This window comes from Egretta garzetta, unplaced genomic scaffold (assembly GCF_000687185.1).
Source record: "Egretta garzetta isolate BGI_Z169 unplaced genomic scaffold, ASM68718v1 scaffold85, whole genome shotgun sequence".
In the NCBI taxonomy this organism is placed as follows: Eukaryota; Metazoa; Chordata; class Aves; order Pelecaniformes; family Ardeidae; genus Egretta; species Egretta garzetta.
In genome coordinates, this window is record NW_009259718.1 from 3,897,820 (window position 1) to 3,919,552 (window position 21,733).

Here is a 21,733-nt window from a genome sequence, read left to right on the forward strand (position 1 = left end):
CCCCGCGGTCCCCGGCGGCGCCGGCTTTCTTTGCCCCTTCGGGCGCCCACATCCCATCCCCTATCCCTACTTTCTCCACCTCTCTCCTACCACCGCTTTTTGTCTCCGTTCTTTCCTCTCCCTCTAGCATTCTCCTCGCGTTTTCCCCTTTTCCACCCACTTGTCTTGCTTTTGTTTCAGTTACCGCTGCATGGATTCGGCTTTCCTTCCCTTCCTTAGCGTGCCGAGAGAGAATGTGTTGCTTCTCCACAGACCCCTGTGGTCTCCGAAACACATCCCTTATCTATCTCTATCTTCCCATTCTAATTCATCCATCTACAATCTGTCGATGGGAATTATTGCACAGTTATGTGCTAGCTATGCAGGTTGTGAATACAAAACGGCATTTTATGTGCTAAATATGCAAAAGAAAACCCCTCACGCTACAGCTGTAATGTTCTGAATGCAGATGTTCTTTGACCATGTAGAGCGGTGGAGAAAGATATAGGTTTCTAGATCTGTGGCTGTTGACACAGGCGCGAGAAATTCACCCCAGGGGAGTCTGTGTGTCAATAATCTGACAGGGTGGGAGAATCTGAAAACATGCGAGGGACGCAAGGGTCATGGGGGAATGTGACACCTTAGGGCGCTTTCTGTGCTTCAGCAGAGGTAGGGCTGCAGGGTGGGGGCAACGCGGAGCTCTGTGCATGCTGACATTGGCAGGGGCATTTATTTGTACTGCTCGGGTGCCAAGGGGCCCAGTGGCGAGGCAAGGCCCTTCATGCTCTGGATTTTCTCTCTCCTTTGTGAATTTCCACGCTGAAATGTCTCTCCACCTTTTGCACATTATTTTAGATTTACAGGAGCTTCCTTGAAGCCGGTAGGGGTCTGTATCCTAAAAATATTCCCCAAATGTTTTTCTAATCTCCGGTAACTCCTTTCCCGAGAAATCAGACTGGTGATTCCCAAGTCGCAGGAAGATGCAGCAAAGGATTTCTCTCTCCACCACCAGCTTGTTACCCCAGCAACAGGGCATATGTGGCATTTGTAGCTATGGATTCCCACCTCGGTGGTGTAGCGCATGGACTAGAGCCGTCACAGGGTGGAATCTGGTGGGGGCAATGGAGGGGTGGGGTGAAACGTGGGCACTTGCACACAGGAAGGATTCCACCTGCATACTGAGCAGGATGGATGTTTCTCTGGATTTCCTGCGCAACGCTTTATAATCTTAATCAATACGGTGAGGGAGAAATGCCAACCCACGCTCTCCGCTGCTACGCCGGGCTGGGTCTGCCCGCTCTGCTCGTCTGGTGCACCCCTACTCTGACCCGTGGGGCCTGTCTGCCGCCCCACCTCCCGGCTCTGGCAGCATCCCCTGGCCCCTGTTTGCAGAAGTGCTTGGTCGTAAGGGGTGCTGTCCCTTTTGAGTCAACCCATCATGCGATGCCAGTCCGGTTTCAGAGGGTGCTGTGCTGCAGAGGATGAATGGACATACTGGAAGTAGCGCCCTTGAGGGAGAGGCTCGCTATCCTGCTCCCCACCAGCTCTGAGCCATGCTGTGCTCAAAGCATTGCTTGGTTGTAATAAATCTTGGTCTCCAGGGGGTGGGAGAGTGGGGGATTATCTGGGAATGGGGGTTGTAACTAGGCCATGTAATATAATCTCTGAGGCCCATTTGGCAGGGAGTGGACATGGGGGAGGGGTTTTTAATTTGTAATGATTTTTCTTCTCTCTCCCCTCCTCTCCTCTCCCCTTCCCCCCCACACCCCCACCCCTTTATTTCTCCCTTTCCCTGCCCTGGAGCCTGTGTGATAAAGATTAATTTGCTATTTCTGGGCCTGTGACATTTTTCAGAGCCTCCTGCTGGCTGCTGCCTCCATGCCAAGCCTGGCTGGGCTCCAGCCAACGGGATTAGCAAGGAGGGGCCAAGGGAATATGGTGCTCACCATGGAGTGGGGAAGGAAGGAGCAAGGGACTCTCAGAGTAGGTTATTACACACGTAGGATGACTGACTGAAAGCCTACCTGTGTACATGTGTGTAGCTCCTGGGCCTTAGTCCAGAGGACACGAGGCAGAAGCGATAATGGCTGCATGCAAGACTTGTCCCCTGGGGACACCCCAAGGGAAGATGTGTCCTGGATCCTTTAATTATGGCTAGAGTGAGCTAAAGGATTTAGCATTTGGAGTCTGTCTCCAGACTCAGGCTACTTCTGCCTCTTGATTTCATTTTTTTTAACTGCTCCAGCTTTCATGGGCACCCAGATGCCTCTCCACATATTTCTAATAAGATGGTAATGAGGAGGCCAGAAGGAACACATCGTTTCTGATGAGGTCTCCCAAGAGTCATGTAGAGTAGAACTGAAGAAAGGTAACTTCTGCCTCCTGGCCTCTTTCAGACTTCTTTATTTCCAGAGAAGAAGGTGGGGAGGGGTGGTTGTTACCTGCCACTGGATGATATTCTGCTCTCTCCCTACTGGCGGCTAATACATTCCTGTGCTCCATCCCTTAACCCAAATCTACCTCAGCGAACAAGCACAAACCCTGGATTGAAGCTGAATATCAGGGCATCGTCATGGAGAACGACAACACAGTCCTGCTCAACCCACCGCTATTTGCGCTGGACAAAGATGCTCCACTGCGCTATGCAGGTAGGTGGGTAACAGCTCTGGGAGGGGTGGAAGGCAGGGGGAGACTTATGAAGAGGCAGAGGCAGGGTGACATTCATCCCTCTGCTGGGTTCTAGCTCTCTTCAGGAAATGATCACCTCCAAACCTTGTTCCGGAGGAGGTCCCCAGTGAAGTCTGGAGGCAATTTGGGCACAGCTTGATTTAGGATGCTGTGAGCTGTTTCCCTTAGGGAGAGGAACTGAGGGTGGAGCCAGCTACTTTTTGACGCAGTTCTGCTATTTCAAAGATCACATGCACAGCTCTGTGTCTGTGAGCACTGGAGAAAGCTGGTAGGGCAGACTTCGTCGGCAGTGCTACCTCCCCTCACAGTAAGCACAAATCCCTGAAACTGCGGATGAGGCTTTACGAGGGTTGTATTCCTGGCGCTTGGTTAGGTCGTGCCCAGAGCTTCCTCACGCATCCTTCCTCAGCTCTGGGAGAGGAAAAGTGGTCCCTGTGAGCTGAACTTCAGGATTTAGGTGACCCTATCTGCAGTTCTCTGCGGTGCTGTGCACATCCTGCGTGTGTGGGTGGATGAGACATCACGGATCTTCATGCTTTGGCTGTCTATCTGCAGTATATGGCCTGGTTTGCCTCCCTGAGGAATGCAGAGGAGAAATAAGGTGCTCCCTCAGTACTGTGGCTGTGTAGCACTAATAAATTTAGCTTGAGCCTTGTAACCTCTAATCTGTCTTGATGCCGGTCAAGACTCCTTGCCATGGGAGTAGTCTCCAGTAGAGGGCAATCTACACTGTTAATGGCTGGAGGAACAGGGAACAAAAAATTGCTTGAAATTATAGGTGGTAATGAGGGAGAAAGGAGAGCGTAAGTTAGAAAGGAAGAAAATATGGGAGATGGAAGCAAGGGGGCATAATGCGCTTTCCTCAGTCCTTTTCTTTCTCCCCTTCCTTTCACCTGGGTACCAGGTGAAATCTGTGGCTTCAGGATCCATGGGGCAGGGGTACCTTTTGAAGCTGTGATCCTGGACAAAGCTACGGGTGAGGGGCTGATCCGGGCCAAGGAACCAGTGGATTGTGAAGCACATAAGGAGCACACATTCACCATCCAGGCTTATGACTGTGGAGAGGGACCTGATGGAGCAAATACCAAGAAATCACACAAGTAAGTCCAGGTATTCGTTGCTGCATGTTACAAAATGCGATCTGTCACAGAATCGCAGAAGAAGATTGGTGTGGGAATGCTTTCTTTAGCCAGAAGTATTTTTCTCTAGCCTTGATACTATAACTCAACACGTTATAAGACCCAAAGAGAAATGTTCACTACGTCACATGAGTGAATGCACTAGAAATGAGGGCTGCTTGACAGTCGTGTCCGAGGGTGGTGTTTTATGTTGCTGCACATAGGCAGGAGGTCCAGATTACACTATCGTTCCTTTTGCTCTTTCTCTGGGGTAGGAAACCATTGTCCAAGCTCCTGTGCGCCAACATTGCTGCATTGAAACCAAGGTCTCTTTCCTTGTCCTTGCTTTTGACGGCTGGAAATCAGACTGGTGCACTTTAGGGGAGTGACTTACACTGAAATTTAGGTGGTGTATGGCTCCTAATCAGCCAGTCAGTTCTCATTGATGTGTCTCTGCATCAGGGCCACAGTGCACGTTCGAGTAAACGATGTGAATGAGTTCGCTCCTGTCTTTGTGGAAAAGTTGTATCGTGTGGCAGTGACTGAGGGAAAGCTGTATGACCGCATCTTGCGTGTGGAGGCCATTGATGGAGACTGCTCACCACAGTACAGCCAGATCTGCTACTATGAGATCCTGACCCCCAATATTCCCTTTCTGATTGACAATGATGGTAAGAATCCGCACCTACCATGAGCACGTCGCTCCCCCTTTCCTGCTTTGCTCCCCCTTGGCCAGACCCATTTGCTGGCAGAGCTGCGCTGTATGAATTTTGTAGCATTGCTGATCTCTCTCTCCTGGTGCAGAGACACAGCAGCCATTTTGTGGGATGCTTGTTACAGAGTGGTACTGGGGAGGGGGACTCAGCTTCTTTTTGGTTGCTTTTGTAGTTGATCAAAAATAAGAGTCATTTCTAGAAGGAACATCTTTGAGGACACTGTCTTTCTTCTCCCTTGATCTCTTTGTTTTGCTAACCAGGGAACATTGAGAACACGGAGAAGCTGCAGTACAGTGGAGATCGTCTCTACAAATTCACAGTGACAGCCTATGACTGTGGAAAGAAGCGGGCTTCTGATGATGCTGAAGTGGAAATCCAGGTGAAACCCACCTGCAAGCCCAGCTGGCAGGGTATGAAACCTCCAAACACAGCTCTGTCTTCCCTTTGCTTTTGCTGAACTACTACTCAGTCCTCCTCATTGCAAATGTTTGTATATACACGTATACGCTTGTATACCCCTGTATATGGTTCGGTTCTGGCACCAACATCTACGTCTGTTGCAAAGCCACTGAGAGGCAATTCAAACATTGGAAAATCATTCCTTGGATTACTGTGAACTACTATGTATTTGATAAGGCTCGATAGACTGTATTCAATGTAGATTGTTTTGGGGGCTGCTCATCTTGAGGATATTTGGCTTTTCCAGAGATGTTTTATGCCTACAGGTTCACCTTAGTCAATACAATTAGGGGGAAATCAACACAGCTAAATATCTGGTCTGCCTGATAAAGAGAGGCTGACAATCCAAGGAGTGATGCTACACTGGTACTAGCTGTAGAAGATGAGAATTTGGACTCTGTGCTTCCAGGAAATCTTCCCTTGCACTGATGCCAGCTGCATAAAGTTGTCTTTTCAACATGGAAAGGGCCAAAAATCTCTGTTTCTGAGCTAGTCCATAGATGCTGCTTGCCTGTGTGCCAAATGTTCTGGCCTCTGGTCCTTGGCAGGACCTAACCCCTCTCTTTCACTCTTCTTCATTAGGCTGGAACAAGAGGATTGAGTACACCCCAGGTGCAGGCAGCCTCGCGCTCTTCCCCAGCATTCACCTGGAGACCTGCGATGAGCCCCTGTGGAACATCCAGGCCACAGTGGAGCTGCAGACAAACCACGTGGCCAAGGGCTGTGACCGGGATAACTACTCCGAGAAGTCACTGCGCAAACTCTGTGGTGAATTGATTCTTCCCTGGGCCAAGGGCAGCTGTGGCAAAGCACCCCTTGCCCCTTCCCCTGGAGGGGTTCATGGCGGTGGCTCTGTGCCTCACACGGCGGAGATGCTGGGGGACACATTCCTCACATCTGCTGTGGTCAGCGGGGCTGGGAGGACACCTAGCTCACATGCTGTGCTGAGGGGCAGTGGGCGCCCTGCCCATATTTGCAAGGGGCTCCCTGTGCTTTCCTTGCTGGGAAGCCAGAGGCTTCTGAGCGTTGCCCCAGTATGCAGAGTCTGTGGAACTTCCCTCAGCACAGATGGAAAAGTCACCATCTTTCTCCAGACAGGAGGAGGCCTACAGGCAACTCCTCCTATCCCCGTGCTCTGGGACATTACAACCAGCGCTCTAGCACCCTCTTCTTCTGTTCCCCAGTTCTCAGGCTCCTTATTTTCTCCCATGCTGACATTCCTGACTCCTTCCCTTCTCGGTAGGTGCTGCCTCGGGAGAGATTGACCTGCTGCCGGTGCCTAGCCCCACAGCCAACTGGACCGCACGACTCTCGGTGCACTACAGCCAGGACAGCAGCCTCATCTACTGGTTCAATGGCAGCCAGGCTGCCCAAGTGCCTGTGGTAAATGGGCCGAATGCCCACGGGGGGCTGAGCGACCACTTCACCCTGTCCGTATGGATGAAGCATGCCGTGGTGCCTGGCAAAGGCAGGCGGGAAGAGGAGACGGTGATCTGCAGTACAGTGCAGAGCGGTGAGACGCTTTTCCTGGGGTGGTGATGCTTCTGCCCACTGCCTCTAACTCATTAGAAGGGGTTGGCCCTGCAGGAGGAAGTCTCTTGTGTTCCAGAGCGGGACCCGGGCAGGGGTCCCTCTTTAGGAGGGACACAGCTTCTTCAGGTGTCACTTTTTCTGGGAGCAGTCAAGCCCAATGTGAGCACATGGTGCTGAGCACCGGTCGTGCAGGCTAGCGTGTGCTTCTGGGCAATGGCTAGTGTGACTGCTCTGCAGTGTGATATGTAACTCCCTCTGCTTGTCCCCGGCAGAGGATGGCTACTCCCATTACTCTCTGGCTGTTCACGGCTGCCGGATTGCTTTCCTCTACTGGCCATTGCTGGAAAGTGCAAGGCCTGTGAAATTCCTCTGGAAGCTTGAGCAGGTGAGGAAGTCTTTGCCTCCTCTCCATGACCCTTCTCCTTCTGCCCATTGCTGATCCCTTCTTCTGCTGTCTGCCGTAGGTCTGCGACGATGAGTGGCACCATTATGCCCTCAACCTGGAGTTCCCCACTGTCACGCTCTACGTGGATGGGGTCTCTTACGACCCTGCCCTCATCCACGACAACGGCCTCATTCACCCCCCACGGCAGGAGCCCTCACTCATGATTGGAGCCTGCTGGACTGGTGAGTGCCCACTCCTTGAACCATGCTCTTCCCATATGGGAAACAAGGGAGTGGAGGGAGAGCCAGAAGATGTGAAAGAAACACCACCTAATACTAATGATGCAAATCACATTGCAACCATCTTGCCTTCTTGGCACCAAAGCCAATGTGACTCCTTTCTTCCTTATGGACCAAGCCATCAGGCCACAGTAATAATAATAGCTCAGGGAGGAGAGTCATTGGCACTTTCATGAACAACAGCAGTGGAATATGCAATGGCATATCCTCAGCTTTCAGGCAGAGGGAAGTTGAGGCTCTACACCTTGTTCAGGCATTGGTGTTTCTATCAAAGCTTTTCACCAGAGACCAGCCAGTACTATTGTACTATTTGTATTATTGATGGGGATTTCTGTGTCTTGAGGATCTATATGAAGAAGTCACAAATCGTGCTGTAGAGGAATTGGGTTGGAGGACAAAGATCAGCTTAGGAGCATAGTTAAACCACAACAAGATTAAAACCTGTTCTGTGGAGATGTAAGGCTGCATTTCCCTGGTTCTCCTGCAGGACTGAAGTAGGACAGAACTAAAGGAATTTGCCTGCTGTTTGCCTTCACTCCAGCAGAAATTTCTAGCAAAATCAAATCTTTACTGTAGCACTGCTTCTCTTAGGTTAGGGGTCTTCCCACAGTTCTGTGCTCTTGACTGGACTTTTGCAACCAACAAATATTAATCAGTTTGGGACACCCTCCTGGAACTATCTGAGTTTCAAAGGGATGTTGAGAACATGGATTGTTGCGAACATGACTAGGACCATGTTCCATAAATGGGAATCAGTTAGTTGCCAAAATAGATATCATTGGGAAAGGAGAAAAAAACCCACAACTATACTTTCTCCCTTGTATTAGTTGCTCATCCTACAGTCTCAGCATCCCCTTCATGAGAGGGACTCTGCCCTCTTACATCTGTGATGTGCTGTCTCTAAGGTTGAAAGGTGTGTGGCTTGGTACATGACTCCAGAGCTGTTCTCTTGGACTGGCCAATACAGGCACTTGTATAGATACTTTCCTGACCCTGTAACTACCCTCTTCCAGTGCCTTATTTCTTGTCTGAGTGTTCTCCTTTTGCAGAGGAGAAAAACAGAGAGAAAATCAAAGGAAATGAGAACTCCACTGACACCATACAAGGTAGGGGAAAAGAAAGAAGATGGTTCTCTTCCCCTCTTCACTGTGCATGACTATCACTTCTTGCATGGTGCCTTCCTCATACAGCCCCCCCCCCAGTTCTGTCCTGTCACCTCCCACCATCTTGGGAGGAAAACCCTTATTTGGCAGATTGGTCCCTGATACCTTGATATCTGTGGAGCATGAAAAGGCTGCTAGGAGGACTACAGCCTGCTTTGAGAGATGGAGTATGCTTTTCATGTGGAGAAAGAGTCCTCATGCCTGATCATTAAAGTTGGTCTCTGAAGAACACAATAGCCATTAGAGACATCAGGAGATGTCACCTCATCCCTAACTATCTATGGAACATATAGTTTCTTTTAAAAGCCCTCACAGGAAGCAGAGTGAGAAGGGGACAAGAAATTGTTTCCATCTGGCATTCAGCAGTTTGGCAGAAACTTCTCTATGCTACCCACTGTTCACTGCCCTAGTCTTTCTGTTGGTCTGTTTTTCTCGCTTTCCCCCATCTGGAATTCAAAAAAATTGTCATCTCCTTACTTCAGCGTCCCTCATCTTCTTGTCTTTGTGTTCCCATATTCTGTGCACCCCTCTGTCTCACTCTACCTCCCTTAACATCTGTATGTCCCTCACACTGTTGCTTTCTTTGTCTTTGGTTTTCCATGCCCCATGCCCCCTCCTTTCTCCTCCCCCCCCCCCGTGCTTTCGTTGTCTTTGCTCTCTTCCTTGCCATGTCTCTCACACCCTCCACCTCCCATGTTTCCCTCAGGAGATCCTCTGTTGATACACCACTACTTCCATGGTTACTTGGCTGGCTTCACTGTGCGCCCTGGTAGCTTGGAGAGCCGGGAGGTTATTGAATGCCTGTATGCCTGCCGTGAGGGGCTTGATTACAGTGACTTCGACAGTCTGGGCAAAGGGATGAAGGTATGCCCATCTGCCCAGCTTGCATGGGGCTCCTCCACTCTCCTCCCCAGCCTTGCTTCCCAGAACTTTGCCTGCTCTCCCACCTCAGACAACTCCCCACCTTTCTCCGTTGTGTCTCTCTTAGCCTGGACTCTTGGCATTTGCCAAGGAACCCTGAGTATTTTCTTCTCTTCCACCTGTAGGTTCATGTGAACCCCTCTCAGTCCCTGCTCACCTTGGAGGGTGACGATGTGGAAACCTTCAACCACGCAATCCAGCATGTGGCTTACATGAATTCCCTGCGCTTTGCTACCCCTGGGGTCCGGCCACTCAGGCTCACCACTACTGTCAAGTGAGTGGACAAAGCAGCACCTCCAGCTAAGTTCAGCAAGAGGACTGCCCCTCTTTTGACTAAAATCACACTCCCTCACCTTATATTTTAATTCTAACTGATGGTCTCAAAATGGGTAGGAGTCTTCCTGAAAATAAATATTAACGTACCCAATATCCAAATGAATACTCTAATACTGGGGCCTGTGCAGGTAGCAGAACTTCTGCCTTCACTCATGATGTTCTCGGCATGTGGGCTGGTTTTAATTTTCTTTGTGGTGTGTGGATGTGACCAAGTCACTGGAAACCCAGTTACGTCATTCCTACCACACCTCTCTGTCTTGCACAGCACGCTACAGGGAAGCTTTAGGAAGACTACGAGAGAAAAGATATTCCCTTCACTGGCAATAATGTGCAGGAGGTGTTCTTTTACAGTGTTGCTGGTGAAAGCTTGAGCCAACTGATCCTGTCTGCTTCTCTCCTTCAGGTGTTTCAGCGAAGAGTCCTGTGTCTCCATTCCTGATGTGGAAGGTTATGTTGTGGTGCTACAGCCTGATGCTCCCCAGATCCTGTTGAGTGGCAATGCTCACTTTGCTCATCCCGCATCAGACTTTGAGGGTCTTGATGGAGTCCCCCTGTTCCCCAACCTCCAGATCACCTGCTCTATTTCTCACCAGGTGGAGGCCAAGAAGGACGAGAATTGGCACGGTACTGGTGAGTAGAGTACAGGGCGAGGTATAAGAGACAAACTGGAAAGACCTGCAAGTGTTGCTGCCCCGAGAGGAAGTACAGCCCCTCATTACACCTGTAATAGGAGAGAGTTCATATATACAGAAGCAAGGCGCATTGTCTGTCTATATGTAGGCTAATCGGTTCTTATCCCATTTTGCTCATCCCTGTACTTTTTCTATCCACCCATTTCCTTTGCCTCACTCTCTCCTCCTTCTTTCTCAGGCTGCTCATTCATAATCCCTTTCACATTTTACCTACATTTTGCTTTATTGAATCCAGCACTGAATGGATGTTCTGCCTGTTACTCTCTCCACTTCTGCACTTACTCAGTCTCCTCCTGCTTCCTTCTCTCCTGCTTCTTTTATTTCTTGCCCCCTCCCATCTCTTCCTGCATCACTTATTCCTGTGAATTCCCCAGTCAGTTTCCTCAGTTTCTCTCCATCATCCTCAGATTACTTCTCTGCTCCACACGTCCTTTTTTTTCTTTCATATCTTTTCTGGTAATGGGATTTTTTTGTTCATAGTTTTCTGTTTAGCAGCTTTGCTTCTCCTCATACAATGATGAGTTTCTTGACTTAGAGCAGGTTGGTCTCAGCCCTGCTGAAAGCAGTTAGTCACTGAATGTGGTTGCCTTTTTATAGAAGTTAAGATCTCAACCATGGTAACCAGCAGTGATGAGACAGGGGGAGGCTTTCAGAAGCACTCAGGGTCTGGGAATGTGTGATAGAGTTGTTCCCAATTTGCACATTGCCGTTGTCAACGGAGTCCTTACAGCCAAGATATGTTACCATGAACCAGTCTGATAATAGTATGTTGTTCCAAAATAAAGTGACTTTATGTGCATAAATAATGTCATTAGAACTAGGGGGACTCCTCCAAGAAGTAATTAGACTGACAGTTATTTTACTCAAGGTCAGCCCTAGCCAGAGAAAGAGAATTCATTATGTATGATGTGAGCACTAAGCTCTGAGCAATTCCTGCCTTCACTGATGGCTGGCTGGCTTTCTGGCCCTGTCTTCTTTCTGTTTGCATCTCAGTGACAGACACACGAATGTCAGATGAGATTGTGCACAACCTGGATGGCTGCGAGATCTCATTGGTAGGAGATGACTTGGACCCAGAGAGGGAGTATCTGCTCCTGGATGGGGCACTGCTGCAGCAGCGGGGACTGGAGCTTGTTAACACCTCTGCCTACCTGACCATCACAGGTACGCGCTCTCCTTTGCCACAGCCATATAATTATGCCTCTCTCACTGTCAGGCATCGCTGGGAGAAGCACTTAACCCAATGGTAGAGATGTGTTGGTGTACTTTGTGAGACTCTGAGATGTAACCATTTGTTGAACTCCTGGCTTTTGGAAGTCCCAGGCCATCTCCTTGGGGAGGTGGCTACTCCTCCAGCACACAGCATGGTGTCTGAGCCCTGACCCAGGCTTCTATCACTCTTCATGACTTACTCCCATTGCTCTTGGGGGTTTGATGTTCTCCGATGCCAGCAGCATTTTGCGTGACATGACTGGAGCACAGCCCATCCTACAGCTTGTGGACTGGTACAACACTGTTGTACTGTCCAGAACTTAACAGGGCTGTTGCTCTTGATTCTTCCTTCCCTTTCACGTGTTCTAGCAATGCAAGCAGGGATTTCATCAGGTGCTTTGCAGCCAGCTCCAGCTCTGCTCCCTTCCCAAAATTAATCAGCCCAGCATTGCCTTGGAGTCTTCTATAGCTCCTAGTTGCTACAGCATTATGATGCCAGATGACTTTGAAGCTTCCTCACTCCACAGCAATTCTCTCTTCTTGTTTCAGGTGTGGAGAGCATTGCAGTTTATGAGGAAATACTGCGCCAAGTGTCATACCACATCAACAATGGCGCTGCTCTTTATGAAAGGAAGTTTCACCTGTCCTGCACTGAGATGAACGGACGCTACTCCAGCAATGAGTTTACTGTGGAGGTACAAGATCAATACATACCCATATAGGTGCTTGTGCATGCATGGAGAGGACATGGTGGATGGGATGTATCGCAATGAACACAGGGCTGAGTCTCTCCCACTCTGGTCTCTCTGTAGGTGAATGTCCTCCACAACATGAACCAAGCTGCTCATCCTAACCATATTCTGAGTTCCCAGCAGTTCATGCACCGAGGCCATCATTTACCCCCAGAGCTATCTGGGCACAGCTTGGCAAGCACCCAAAACCACCCAAGTATGTAACACTATCTTTTTGTTTTATTCCTTTAGGTCAGGATGCTGTTTTTCTGGTATCCTGGTAGAACCTATAGCAGAGGATTTATTTCAGGCTCCCTATACCCATGTTATTGAGTTCTCATTATACTGTCCTGTCCCACTCTTCATTAGCAAATGGACTGCAGTCTGCATCAAATTCTGGTTTAGAGTGTGGTGCAACAATCCTCCTCTTGCAGTATGTTGTTTTCTTGATGTGGAAGCGGTCTGAAATCTACACTGAGAAGGTCTAAAAAGAGAAACTGTAAGCTGGTATGATCTCATCTGTGCACCTTGCAAAGGTGCTATGCAGGCTTGGGTAATGTAATTTCAGAAAGAAGCTTCAACAGCAGGAGAGAAACAAGAGAATCGAGACTGAAACTGCTCTAAAAAAAGGAATGGAACTAGGTCGTGATCAGAAAGGCAGAATAATATAGGAGACAGCACCACGCAGACAAAAGGATGATTCTTGCCCCCAAAACAGAGGAGAGAGAGAAGTCTGACAGCTAGACTAGACATTAGATATAGTTGGTTTGCCCTGGCAGCCCTGTGCCACAGGCATGACCGCAGTCTCACTGGCTCCTCCTAGACTGTGAAAGCCCTAGGACTGTTACAGAGGACCCTGTGTTGCTTTTGGCCCCCTGTTGTAGGGAACATGGAAGGCACCTTTGGTGCTAACTTTCGCTGCAGCTTCCTGCAGCAGCTGGTCCAGTCCTGCAGCCGGCACTGAGCCACTGCAGGGACAGCCTACATACATGCTGGGAGAGCACCAAAACCCAGCCTTTGCCACTGCCTTCCCCAGCTCTGCCCGATCGCAGCAGAAAAGTTGTCCCTGCTGTACAGAACCTCCCTGAACAAATCCAGGGAGGGCCTGGAGAGATTTTGCAGGGAAGGGGGTTATCTGGGGAGTCAAGGCTCAGCCTACAGGCCTAGAACAAAGGGGTGGGAGTTGGGCTAAGGGTCTTAGATGAATTTAAAGATTTCTCCTATGCAGTAGCTGGGCTTTGACAATGGTGCTAATTAGAAGGCCATTGTACCCCTCACCTCTGTCCCATGTGCAAAGCAGACTTCTTTTGGCTTCCTTCTTTCTCTACTGCTTGCACAGAAATCACACCCTCTGAAAATCATCCATTTGCCCTTGGAGGCTCTCTCCAGCACACTTTTCTCCTTCCCAAGGGGAGGATACAAATGGCTGCTGTGCGACATACTCCGGTGACTTCTGTAGATGAAGATGTGCAGGCTGGGCCACATCAGGGGACTGCTGGACCTAGGCATCCTGGCAAACAGTGGAGGCCTCAAGCAAAGATACAGCAGCTGAAGGCAGGAACTACCTGTGCCCCAGGGGCGCAAAAAAGTTGGGACGTGTTCCCGCCTAGACCAAAAACCCAAGCTCTGCCCAGGAACCCCAGTTCCTGCAGGTCAGGTTGGAAATGCCCGTTTCTGTGACAGACTCTAACCACACCTCCTCATTCTCTTTCTCCGAAGTGGCCCCCAGTCCTGCCACTGTCATCATTGTGGTGTGTGTGGGCTTCCTGGCACTCATGGTGATCCTCGGCATCCTGCGCATCCACTCTCTGCACCAGCGGGGAGTGGGGCAAGAGGCCCCTGGGGCTGCTGAAGGAGGGCACGCGAGCACCGGAGGCAAAGAGAGTGACATGTTCTGGGACGACTCAGCCCTCACCATCATAGTCAACCCCATGGAGGTGAGGAGCAGCCAGAGTGGCTGGGGCTGGGCGGGCAGCTGGGTAGCCAAATCCTTCTTCCCCTTACACCACGTCTCGCTTCCCCAGTCCTACCAGAGCTGCCAGGAGAGGGCAGCAGAAGGCGGCGAAGGCAGAGCTAGTGAAGGCATGGAGGATGAAGATGACAGCACCGACTCGGAGACACCCGACTCCCCCGACAGCAATGACGTGGACAACCGACACATCATGGGCAAAAGCGACGGCTCTCACCTCTACTAGGAGCTTTAAAACACCAGTCCAGTGGATCCCCCCAAACATGTGGCTGGAAGGAGGAGGTGTCTTTTAACTTTTCCTTCCCCCACCGTGTACACATGCTCTCCTCCCTCATTTGTCATTTCTGCCTCCCATGTTCCTTCATCTTCTGCCATTCTCATTGTGGACATTCCCCACATTATTGACACCCCCATCTGGCTCTCTAGAAACATGTGTTAGGGCACTTGCACATGATGGTGGCACAGTTCAAACTATGATGAGGAAGGAGGGGCTTGGAAAGAACAGAAATTTGGAAGGAGGAGCCAGCCACAGGGCTCAGAGTGGGGTCTCTCACTACCCCTCCCCAGATATTATATATATATATATTGTATATTTTTTCAATGTTGTCGTTTGAGGTTTATTCTCGTTTCATGCAAAAAACCCCCACTGCAGCTTGTGTCGCTTTGTAAAATTGTCGATAGTCCTAAACTAAATGAATGAAGGTAAGAAGGATGAGGAAACAAAGTGGATTTTAAAATAAATGGATTTCAAATAAAATATGCAGAGCTTCTGCAGTTTTTCCTCTACAAGCAGGGAAAGGAGGAGTCAGTATAGCCTCTAATGTGAGACTGGAGATTGTCCAGAGCATGTATTTACTGAAATTACTGCCTTATCTTGGGGAAAGGTTACATTTTCTAGTATATGTGTTACAACAAGAAAAACACATCATCCCTGACCCTACACCACCACCCCTCCTCCCCATCCCCCCACCTTTCTGAGAGTCAAAATTCTCTTTGTAGCCTTCCCCAAGACTTGGGGCTAAGAACCCACAGAGGAACAGACGGTATTCCGGCCCATTACAGGCAAGTGTAACATGCAGCAAACTGAATTCTTGATTACAGAAAAAAAAAAAGGGCTCTTTCCATACACTTAGTGTATCATCAACAGAAACAGGCCAAATCCTCAGCTTCACCCATCTTTTCACCTGATCCACTTCCTTCACCAGCATAAAAGAGTATTTTTCACACCAGGGGTTCCAGCTTGTAGCAGAACAGCCCCAGCACTTCTGAGGGAAGGTGTTGGGAACGGAGGTAATGGAAACACAACAGATACTAGCAAAGCATAGCTATGAGCCCATGGTAGCACGAGTTGTTAGTGTAGTGCTTCATAGCAGGTTGTGCTTCTTCCCTTGATCTACTTGGTCTGATGATTCAGATCCTGCAAGATGGTCAGAGGCTTTCAGCTGCCTTGGGGCAAATGGCTGCAACACGTCAAGGACCCAAAGGAAGATTCTGCAATAGGACATTTGCTGGCAGCCAAGGTTGAGAAATCCTCTTTAGGGGCGGGAAGACAGCTCAGTAGGTGAGAGTGGAAGAGCCCCTCTGAGGGCATGAAACATCTCAGCACAAGATCTCTGCTTGCTGCGGTTTTCTCAGATGTCTCAGGTCTAACCTGTCTTCAAGTCCAGCTGTGCCCACATACGGTGGTTACTAGGTCCAAAAGAAGCGAACATGCTGGGACTGTCTAAGATACTCTTATGCCTTCTCATTTGTTTCCTTCCCAGTAAGTTCCATGCCCTTGTTTCATACAGGGAGCTTACAGCAGGCACTGTCAAACCAGTGCCCTGACATCTTGAAGCACTGCAATAATTCAAGCCTCCAGAAAGAAGAAAGGCTACATTGTGCACATCAGAGCAAAAGACTTTGCACAAAGTAGTCTTATGTCCTGAGAATGATATGCCTGACCCAGTTCTGATACATGATGAAAAGCACCACCTCTCAGAGCATGGAAAAAGACCAAGTCTCAGGACCATGAGGTCCCTGTATCTCTACAGCAGCCTGAACCAGGTGCTAGAGTGTGCCTACAGGGTGGAAGAGGCCAAATGTACAATGAGTTCATAGGTAGCCATCATGATAGCTGTGTTTGGGATCTGGCGGATCAGGTGAGCCAGGAGCCCTCGGTATAAAGCTAAGGGCCCCTCTTCATGGACCACAAGCTGCAGAGTCTGTATAAAGGAACGGTATCGTGACCCTTCTTCTCGCAACCGTGTCCGAATGACCTCTGGAGAGACAAAAAGGGAAGTGGTATCAGCAGATTGACCCTACAGGCATGGCATCTCCCATCGAGGGGAACAGAAGCAAGGAGAGTGGACCCACTCACCATGTGGATATGCAATGCATGAAGCACACGTTTTGGAGACAGCAGCAGCTCCCATTAGTCCAAAGAAATCATGGCTGTTCGGTGAAAGCGTGAGTGGTGGGGAAAGGGAATGATGGCTGTTTCTCAGCTGCTGTTTCAGTGCCTCATAGATGACAAAGTGTATGATGGTCTCTGACACTCCAGCATAGGAGGCAGTGATACCACGGTAAAATCCACGGAGGCCTTCAGTGCGGTACACGTGCATGGCACACTGGAGAGCGTTGCTGGCCACCTCCCCCTTTGCCCTGTAAAGAGTAGGGAGGGTTAGAACACCATACTGCTCCACTGCCCTAAAATGCCGTTGTGAACACAGCTGTATGACTCTTCCCCAGCATGCCTTGAAGACCTATGTTTGATGCAAGTCACAGACCCCTACCCAACCCCACCCCCAAACCAGTCCTGATTTGACACGGAGTGGCTCTGCATTGCTAGCCTCCCTTACCTGGCTTCCAGCTGCATCCTGGTTTTCACTAACCAGATAGGGTTGGTGAGTGTGGCAGAGGTAATGCCTGGAGAACAGAAAAGGAAGACAGCCATGAGCACCAGGATCACACTGACAGTTTGTGAGGAGGTGCTGATCTATCAGCTCTCTGCATTCTGCTTGGCAAGCTGCAGGCATTTGCAATTTGAGAATGACCTTGAGCTCCTGTGGGAGAAGAGACATTTAGGGCAGACTATCTGATTCTCCTCTTCCCCCATTCCAGCCTTTGTCTGGTGGTAATTAGTTCCTCTGCCTCCAACATAACCCTACTACAGGCCCTCGTGTTACAAAGAGGCAGGAAACAATGGGCTGAACTTGCAAGAGTGGAAGATTTTGTTAGAGAGCTGGGATATATCAAGATAAATGATGCTGTGAGAGGTCTAAATTACACACTGCTTTCTCCCTCTCACAGCTGAATGGAGCTCTTTTTCCTGATAGCAGCTGAAAGGGTAAAGACTAGATCCGTGACTTGAAGAGATGAGCCCAAGAAGAATGAAGAGTGAGAAAATGTTTTGGTTGCCCAAGGAACTCACTGTTCCAGGTGTGGAGGGAGAAAACTTCAGAAGGGAGAGCAGGACTGATGGGAACAGCAATGAGGAAGGAATGAATCCTGTTTACACTTACACGCAGAAGGATCTTTTGGCTCTGATTTGAGACAGAAGAGGCTCACCTGCACAGGCTGCTGATAGCATGTGTACTTTCTTGGACTCTGGTACAAGGACAGCATTGAGCCTCTCCTTAACACCAGAATAGGCAGCAAAATATATAGCCCTGGTTGGAAAGAAATACAGAAGAGGTTACAACTCACCTGTGAGGAGCAGAGACAGCACTGCTGTGGGGTCTCACTCCAACTTTTCTTACCCCCAGCACAGGTTTATCTAATGTGACATCAGATACCGTTTATACTAGGCCCACAGCAATCATCTTATCTTACAACAGATCAGAAGGTCCAGAAAATGTCTGTGTGAAAGGGTCCTTTGGCACAATGAGCACAAGGCCCAGGTTGCTTTCAGAATGTGGAGCAATAGCTATCATGGAGGTACAGCATGAGCTATCCTCAGGGAGCAGTACTCACCGGGAAGGAGCAACCCCAACAAGATTTGGACCCAGACCTCGGAACAGGGATCGCACACCTTCCTTCTCGAGGATGGCCCTACAGAAGGAAATGAACAGAGAAATCAGCAGAACAACTAAGCTGGTTCCTCCTCCTTCCTCATTCTTCAGTACTTCTTGCAGCATCCTCTCCTCACCTTCCATGTTATCCTTCTGCCCTACTCTCATTTTCTCTCCAACCACTTCTCCTCTCTCCTTCAGTCATTTCTTCCTATTCTCGCTGACACCATCGCTCTGGGTCTGATCAAACCACTAGCTGAGAAATTTCTCTTGCAGACTCAAGAGTTCAAAGCACAGATCAGCTGTGAAAGCAGATGTACCTGTGCTCTGATGAAACTTTCTACCACACTTGCAGTTGCCAGAGCCTCAGCTCAAATGCTACTGCCATCTCTCTCTCTCCTCGCCTCTCTCTCAACCTGATGTCCTAACCTTCATCTCCCTGGTGCTAACATGCAGGCTGCCCTACCCTACGCTACTCACCTCAGCAACTTGAGCACTCCAGGAGATGGTGGGGTGGGGTTCATCAGCCTCACACTCATCCCTGGCAGCTGTATCTCTGAGAGGCACAGAGGCCGCAGTGTCAGTTGGGATGACTGCAGACGTGTCTTCACCACTTCCAGGGGACAGGTCAGGATGGCTCCAGCTGTGCCACCACATCTAGGGCATAACAAGGGTGTAACAGCACATGTAAGAATGACCCCTGTGCAGGAACAGGGCAATAATTCTGACCCTGCTCGTCCACAACCTCTCCCCTCTAGTAGAGAAGGCTAGGTCCCCCAGCCTGCGTCACACATGACCTCCTGCTCTGACACTGATTAACACAATAACGGTTTAGCTTGGGACAGCTCCTGGCAGCCTCACTCTGAAACCTCACTCGGTATTTGAGACAAACAGTCCCAAGTCCATAGGGCCTCAGCAGTCCCTCAGCTAAAAGCTGCTGATCTTTGCATTCAGAATTTCCCAGAGCAAACATTGCTGCTGCCCAACCTCACTGCAATGCCAGGCACGGTGCCTCACACCTCCCCACAGCAGCATTGGCTTGGAGAGGGGCAGCACAAAACTCTCCCACCCCTCAGCCTGCCTGTGCCTTCAACCCGTAACCCATTCAGTCACACATTTGCAAGGCCCTGTGATCAGGAGCTGCATTTTCTGCCAGCAGTCAGGCTCACCCCCAGCCTGACTTGCTTAATGAAAGAGGACCCTGACCTTCAACAGACAAAAACTATTTTTGGAACTTGTGAACCATCACCATCAACCAGTCTAGTCACACCTCAGTAATGCTGAAAGGACACGTATCCCCTTTTTCCCTTTCTGCTACCCAGGGATAAGTCAGAACCAGAGAATCAATACGTTCAGCTCTCAGCTTCTGCCCCTTCAGATCCTTTGACTGACAACTCTGTTCTTCTAGAGGATACTCAGTACCTGAAAGGCTGTTTTCAGACGAATTTGCATGGAACAGCCATACAAGAAGCTTTGACAAACAGACAGATGCTCAGATCTGCTAGAGCCAAACTCTCTTTGTTTCACAAGAGATGGAGGCTTAAAAAAAGCTCACTCTGCTCCGAAGAAAGAAAAGCCAACCAAAGAACTACAAGATATCAGGGAAGAATCAAGTATTTAAATGGAATTACATATGATGGTACAGGACAGCAAATGGCTGGAGTTCTGAAGAATTTTTTAAATATTTTTAAGAAGTCTATACAGCTCAGCACACACATACTCTCAGCTCTCACAGCCTTTGCTCCATTTATTATTGCCTGGAAGTTAGGAAAAAAAAAAAAAAAAGAGGCCTGGATGCCTACTCCAATGAAGTCCAAGAGTTGAAGATCTGGCAGCTGTTAAGGCGATGCAGCTAATTTTGCCAGCAAGTAGCAACTAGTTATGCTGCTCTATTACACTTACGCTGCTTTGTCAAGCCCTTTGCAGATCTATGCAGTGGTGGTGGCTTGCACAGCACCCAATCAGCAGCAATTTTGCTCAAGAGACAGGGTGAGTGGTGGGAGTCTGGGATCAGGTGGAGCACCACCAAAGAACGTAGCTCAGGCTCAGAAGACAACAGAAAGCAAAGCAGTAAACGACCTGGCTCAGCTTGTTCTCTGGGATGAACAAGATGATCAAGCATGGACACCGAGACAGCCTACATAGTGATCCAGGAGTCATGTGAGGTAGGGCCTCCTTGAGCCATGTTGATTCTTCCCATATTCATTCAGGGATCCAACAGTCCTGTTCTTTACCATAGTTTCTACCAATTTGCTTGATACAGGCTCCATACTTACAGGCCTGTTGTTTTCTTGACCAGAAGTGTAGTTTCCAGTTCAGGAGATGATTGAGTACAGTGGTGACAGATCAAGACATCTAAGAAGTCTGAATAGTGCAGTTTCAACTTCTTATCTAAAAGCTGAGAAAACACTATAACAGGACAATGTTTAGAGAAGCAATTGCTTGGTATCCTAAATATTTTTTCTGTCTAACAGTGCATAAGGAGGCACAACTTTATGTAATGTTTTCATAATATCTCATTTCTTCAGGAAGTCCCTACCTGAGCATGGATGGTCAGGATACGAATTTGAACCCACGCCTCCAGTATATATAAAATCTTCCTGAGTTCAAGTTCCTCAAGCTACTGATATGTATAGATAACAGAAGAATTTAAAAAGCAATAATAAGAGTTAAAAAAAAAAGTTACTCCTCAGCAGTGAGAGAGTCTGAGGTGAAGGGGGACCTCTGAGCCACTATGGCTCAATGGTGAGGCCAGGGGGGAATTTCCAGGGAGCAAAGAACACTGACTAAACAAAGCTAAGGAAATAAGGTGTATCAGTTGCTCAAAACCAGAAGAAATCTCAACTATGATGTCTTAACACGCACTGCATGATGATACAGCTGCTCACAATGTATGAAAGACATAGGTCTCCAAAATTCTTCTGTTTCAGGAGAAATGGAAAATTAGGTACTCTCGTCACAAAGCGATGAACTGTTTTTGAGTCCAATACTAATGAAGGCGAAATTGAACAAAATCTAGTCGGAGCAAACATTTTAAAATCAGCAGGCACAAAAATCCCATGGCCATGGATATTAAAAATAGCTGACTGAGGAGACTTCCTACCTACAGATTTAAATGCTTACGAAATGTCAGGGGACTGGGGAAATATACTAGCCTAGAAGAGTTCTCATGTCTACCAGGACTAAAAAAAAAGTGTATTTGTAATCATTTATGCTGCAAAGGTTATACGGTTATATGACTTGAGATTCATGCCAGAAGAGAATTACAGAATCAGATCACTACAAAAGCTTTGTACTAATCAAGGTTGGTTGGGTGGGCTGTATTTTCTTTTTTTTTAATGGAAATTACAAAACAAAAGCTGGATTCACACAAGCAACTACAAAGATGTAACATACTTCAGTTTTGCAAAAAGTGAGCTTGGTATCTCACACAAACACACTTAGAGCCTTAGCACTCTGACTACAGCATAGATGCTAAATAGATTAAAATCAGACCACAAGATCTCAAAAAGAAGAAAAAAATATTAGCCCCACTCTTTC

At 48.7% G+C, this 21,733-nt stretch overlaps 2 protein-coding genes across 2 annotated transcripts in view; one reads left to right on the top strand and one right to left on the bottom strand.

The window, feature by feature from the left end:
• Positions 1-2,517: 2,517 nt before the first annotated feature.
• Positions 2,518-14,654, top strand: CLSTN3 (calsyntenin 3). The gene is made up of 17 exons (XM_035894555.1): positions 2,518-2,627; positions 3,572-3,767; positions 4,248-4,456; positions 4,762-4,911; positions 5,543-5,728; positions 6,204-6,473; positions 6,766-6,878; positions 6,958-7,120; positions 8,227-8,283; positions 9,047-9,204; positions 9,387-9,535; positions 10,001-10,227; positions 11,283-11,453; positions 12,051-12,196; positions 12,314-12,449; positions 13,952-14,169; positions 14,257-14,654. Exons 1-17 carry the CDS (start codon positions 2,552-2,554, stop codon positions 14,425-14,427), a joined length of 2,796 nt encoding a protein of 931 aa, XP_035750448.1. The 5' UTR covers positions 2,518-2,551; the 3' UTR covers positions 14,428-14,654.
• A 528-nt stretch (positions 14,655-15,182) lies between these two features.
• LOC104126609 (solute carrier family 25 member 36) overlaps positions 15,183-21,733 on the bottom strand; it is a 14,326-nt gene continuing 7,775 nt past the window's right edge. The window contains exons 3-9 of the mRNA XM_035894617.1: positions 20,470-20,660; positions 18,674-18,850; positions 18,156-18,233; positions 17,751-17,851; positions 17,042-17,108; positions 16,561-16,844; positions 15,183-16,461 (exon numbers count right to left, since the gene is read on the bottom strand). Coding sequence (XP_035750510.1) covers positions 16,262-16,461; positions 16,561-16,844; positions 17,042-17,108; positions 17,751-17,851; positions 18,156-18,233; positions 18,674-18,850; positions 20,470-20,660 — 1,098 coding nt within the window. The 3' untranslated portion in view covers positions 15,183-16,261. The remainder of the gene's footprint in view (positions 16,462-16,560; positions 16,845-17,041; positions 17,109-17,750; positions 17,852-18,155; positions 18,234-18,673; positions 18,851-20,469; positions 20,661-21,733) is intronic.